General features: G+C 36.6%; 1 protein-coding gene across 2 annotated transcripts; it reads right to left on the bottom strand.

The window, feature by feature from the left end:
* Positions 1-340: 340 nt before the first annotated feature.
* Positions 341-4,356, bottom strand: PPDPFL (pancreatic progenitor cell differentiation and proliferation factor like). Of its 2 annotated transcripts, none has more exons than XM_053661081.1 (5): positions 4,187-4,356; positions 3,765-3,877; positions 2,547-2,612; positions 2,344-2,443; positions 341-679 (listed from the first exon to the last, which is right to left on the bottom strand). In XM_053661081.1, the coding sequence occupies exons 2-5, from the start codon at positions 3,817-3,819 to the stop codon at positions 667-669; spliced, it is 234 nt and encodes a 77-aa protein (XP_053517056.1). In that variant the 5' UTR covers positions 3,820-3,877; positions 4,187-4,356; the 3' UTR covers positions 341-666. The 2 variants fall into 2 exon arrangements, with proteins under 2 accessions (XP_053517056.1, XP_053517057.1); XM_053661082.1 differs by having other exon boundaries at positions 3,765-3,828; positions 4,188-4,356.
* Positions 4,357-4,921: the final 565 nt, after the last annotated feature.

Raw genomic sequence — 4,921 nt, 5'->3', positions numbered from 1 at the left:
TCATAAATTTCTGGCATTGGGAGATGTCTTTCCAATTGGCGGCGGACAGATGAGTCCAGTAGGTATTAGTATACCGTCCTTGGGAGGAGGCCCTGTTTTCTGTAGCAGTTTTTGACACCCCTCGGTGGCCCAAATATTGCCCACCCTCTTGGACCTCTGTTCAGTAACAGTAATGCACTTTGGGTATGTTTGCTATTTCCAATGTTCATCATTTAAAAAAATTTTGCCCCTCTTCTACATGTTTGAATTCAGTGGCCTCTAAACCATTGTTACATGTTAATGCTTTGGTTTTAAGGTATAATGCAATAAATCATTCAACAAACACAAAGAGAGTCTAATAAATTTTTTGAAAATGAAAAATTATTTTTTATTTGTTTTGAAAATATAATATGAATAATAAAAAGTCTACTACATTTGAATACTCATTACTTTACAAGGACACATATTTCTAAAATCATGTTTTTCCAATATGTTCCGTGAAGCTGATGACACTTAGTCATGGTTTTAATAGTGAAGAAAATGCCTGCATTTTAAGAGTGGCTGCTGAGATCTCAGGCAGGTTTTTTGTCTTTTTACAATGGAGAAGAGTCGTCTGGAACAGCCGGTGTGCTGGAGGGTATTGTTCCCATGGGTAGCACCTCAGCAGGTAGAGTCACTTTGTCACAATCAGCAATTGGTCCTGTATAAAACAGACAGTTGTTACAACCATGTTCATTGAATTGCAACACAAAGAGGATTAACTGAGAAATACTTATCTGTAAGTCAGGCTATCTGTAGAGTCAAAGTGGAAAATTTTTGTAGACTGCTCTGCCTGATTTTAGAAATCGTATCTCTACCCCTTGTGGCTAAGGGCGAGAGACGACCTTTGGAATGCGAGCGCAGGAGACAAAGCTTGTCTCTGGTAACAAATGCTGCCTCAGTTCCTCTCCCTGCCCCCAGAGCTTGGTCAGAAGTCAATGACAGGTAAGACCCCTCACAGCAGGGGGCAACCTAAGCCAGACTCAATCACTTGGGAGGCCTTCATGGAAGGACTCAGGGGGCTGTAATAAGGAGCAATGGATTCTCACCCCCCGGCTTTGAGATGGCCCAAGTCCCCACGACCTCTGCTGGGAGAAGTGCTTCCTGGCTCTAATCTCCTCAAGCCTGAATACCTAATTGGGAGGGTGCAGCTCCTTGCCTTGCTAGAGCGAGTCCTGGGGACAAATCTGGCATCAGAAAGACTTCCTGATAAGCCTGTGAAATCTGCTCTGCTAAGAGTGCTTTCATTCATATGTTAAGGGTTCAAGAGGAAAAGAGTATGTCTCCCAAAGTTTCTGCAACTCTCTTCCTGACAGACACTGACTCAGACTCTGAAGCCCTCAGATTTCTTTGAAATGTCATCTATTGTTTTATCCTTGCCGCCCTGTATTCCTGTGTATTACAACCCAATAAAAGGCTATGGAGGAGGGCGCTCTGGGCCTTTTCTCCTCAGAGAAACTGGCCGCTGCTGGCCTTGGTCTCCCCTGAGAAACTGGCCACAGCCCACTTCTCTCCTCCCCAAGCAGATCCCCACCATGTCTTGGCCATATTCATATTCCTGTCCTTGGCACTCAGGGAGACTTACAAGAAGTTGCTCCCATAGAAAATAAGTAAAATACGTAGATAATTCAGATCAATATACTTGATAAAGTGAGTAAAAAATATATGTTTTCAAAAACTTGTCTGTCTTTGGTTTTAAACATTATCAATATTTAATTGATTCCATTTTAAATTTATTATATTGGAACTAATCAAAACCTTGTTTTTACATTAGAGCCTACAAACGCCATCATTATTCATTTTTTAAAATTTTATTGTTGCTCAAATACATTTTTCTGCCTTTTTCCCCACCCCAGCCCTCTTTATTATTTTTTTAATTCTATTTAGTGACTGGTCATCAATGTTAGTATCAGCTATTGTCTAAAAAACAAAAATGTTTTTAAAAAGTAACAGTGGGACTAATTTAGGTTATTAGGGACAGTAACTATATATTTGTTTCCTGAAATAATTAAAAAAAAACACATTTAGAACCTTGCCTCTGATCCCCAATCTATCTCCCCTAAACAACAGTAAAGATCACCACATGGCATATGATTTTTCCATCACTCTTCAGTGGAATGAGACACAGTGCTTCTGATCTGACTGATGTTTAACTGGAGTGGGGAGCAGGGCCTTCTCCCTCTCCATCCCACAGGTATGCTTTATATCAAAGTTTTCACCACCCTCCGGAAACAACGCTTTTATCCTCATTGGTTAATAATTACTACATGCAAAGTTTCATTCACTAAATAAGAAATATCCTTCACAGAAGAGGCTGAAACATACCCACTAGCAGGCAGATCTTTTCTTATTACATTTGGAAGTACAGGTTCAGAATAAAAGAAGGATTTAAACCACCAGTTGGGTTCTGCCACTTCAGGGAACCCTATCAAACAAAATTTATATTACTTCCTTATAGAACACATTTGAGAGATTAAAAAGCAAATAAAGACAATGAGGGTGATACTGATAAGAAACAAATTAAATACCTCGCAGGGATTTGTCTTCATCTATGAAATTAACAGAGTCAGAGCTGACTGAAGAGATACTGGCCTCTACAACAGAAACAAAAATAAATAAACAAATACATAACAAGCAAACACATATATATATTTACCTCTAAACTCTCACATAGTATGACTTAAAATTATTTACTTCTAGCTCATACATTTATGAATTAAAATTAAATAATAAATTAATTTAAAAGTCTTCTGGAATAATAAGACATATTTCAATTTTTTACTAATATATTATATTTCTTTCCATGGCAGACATTCCCTATCTTCTCCTTGGGTATAGATATAAAATTTAAAATGTAATAAATGTTGTCAAATTAAAAACTTTAGGAAGTAAATAATGAATATTATTTTACCGTATATATTTAAGTAGCATACAAAAACTATCAAATTTAGAAATACAAAATTATTTTTAAAAATATAAAGTTTATTTGTGCTATCATACTTGCATTTGAAACCTATAAACCTTTTAAAAGATCAGCATATAAAAATAACTTATGTGGGGATGTAATAACACTAAGTAAACAGGCATAGTTTAGCCTTGTTATAAAAAGTGTTAATAGATGTTTCCAACACAGGCTTGGAAGCATCTAAAAATAAGAGGGTTTTCTTTATATATTTCTGGCATATTTTCAATAAATGATAATTTGATTTTAATACAATTATTTTATTTAATGAAATTTCTGAGTTTTCTTAAAGAAGCTACAATTTTCTGTTGAGTTATAAATACTCATAAATGCATAAAAATAAAACTGGCAGGATAGATGCTAACCTATTATCCATAGCAGCAAAGTGGAAATTAGAAAATCCCTGAAGCACAGTCATGCCATTCCTTCTTTTCTAAGAAATGAATAATATTTTGTTTTTATAAAAGTATTCATTTTAAGGTATTCTATTAAATGCAAGGTATTGAAATTAAATATAATTCTGATTTTCACTTATTTATAAGTATTTATGGTTTCATAGATACAATGTAACATAGTTAAAATGAAGAAATAAGCCTCCCTTGATAATACTAATTTGGAGAGGACTCTGATGAATTCTATTCCTATTTCTCTCACTATTGCAAACAGTTGTCAGCCTTGTAACTTCAGTTCTGACTAAGACACAATATGAAGGTTACTAATATCCTACAGACATCACCTCAGATCGTATTCTCTAGGGGTAACCACTGGCAATGATATGACTTACTTCGATAATACTGATTTTTGGCCAGAAGGCAACCAATGGAAGGTACTGATGCCATTGCTTTCCCCGTGAACAAACACCAGAAAGACTGAGAAGAGCAGTCTGAGAAATAGTGTCTGGAAAAGAGCGGTTGATATTAATAATAGGGAGTTTCCTTTTTGTTTTTTCTACATTAATATTTATTGAAAAGCAACATAATTCAATATCATGTGATATATATATCTGATAAAAATAAATGAAGTTTACACAAAATTATAATCAAGTATGCTGTAGTAAAGAAAAATGCAATCAATGAGTGTATGTATTTGAAAAATAGAGAAAAAGGGTATGTATTCAACTGCAAATAATACCCATAACTTATTTCATCTGAAACAAACCTAAAGGTCAGAGAAAAAAATTAATACAACCATGATATAGTCACTCACCTATTTCTTCTCTTTAATTTGTTCTTCTAAAATGAAGATGATTCTATAGTTTCTTCGGAAAATGAATAATTTGACACAATCAATTTGTAGTGGTTGAGGATAAACTGTATTGCCCCAATACAGTTTATCTCCAGAAGACTGTGTGGTGACATTGAATGTGGTCTGGGGCCCCTGAGCACACCTTATATTTAGAAAGCTGAAACCTGAGGTGGAGCGAAGAGGCACAATGGGCACACAGCCAGCCAGTGGCAGCAAAGAGAAGCTCTCCTTCTGCTTGCTCTCGGTCATGTCAATGTGCCAAGTAGGGCTGCCTACAGCAGAGTTGGGCTTGGCCCAGATGTTGTTTTGCACTTGCCCTCTGCAAGGGGGCAAGTGCAAAAGTCATAAAGCAGTTATGACTGCTGCTTTCTGCAGAGAAGGAGGCAATAGCCACACATCCTCTCACCACTGGATATAATCATACAGTCTGGGATAAAAGGCTATGCTGGGCTCTATATGGGACACAACAGACAGGCTGCAATGCAGGCCAGCTGGGGGGGTTGGGCATACCCACAAATACACTGATGCAAGACAGAGTCACAGGGTCATAGAGAACAATGGAGAATACAAAACATTGAAGTCTTCATGAGAAGAGACATACTCTGTAGAACTTGACGGACGATGTGTTAGAAATTCCAGTGAGAATAATATAAGACATGGAAATCATGCATATGGGGAAAGTTACATGACTTTGTC

This window comes from Artibeus jamaicensis, unplaced genomic scaffold (genome assembly GCF_021234435.1).
Source record: "Artibeus jamaicensis isolate MK-2021 breed Jamaican fruit bat unplaced genomic scaffold, CSHL_Jam_final scaffold_916, whole genome shotgun sequence".
NCBI lineage: Eukaryota > Metazoa > Chordata > Mammalia > Chiroptera > Phyllostomidae > Artibeus > Artibeus jamaicensis.
This window is presented reverse-complemented; position numbering and strand designations above follow the sequence as displayed.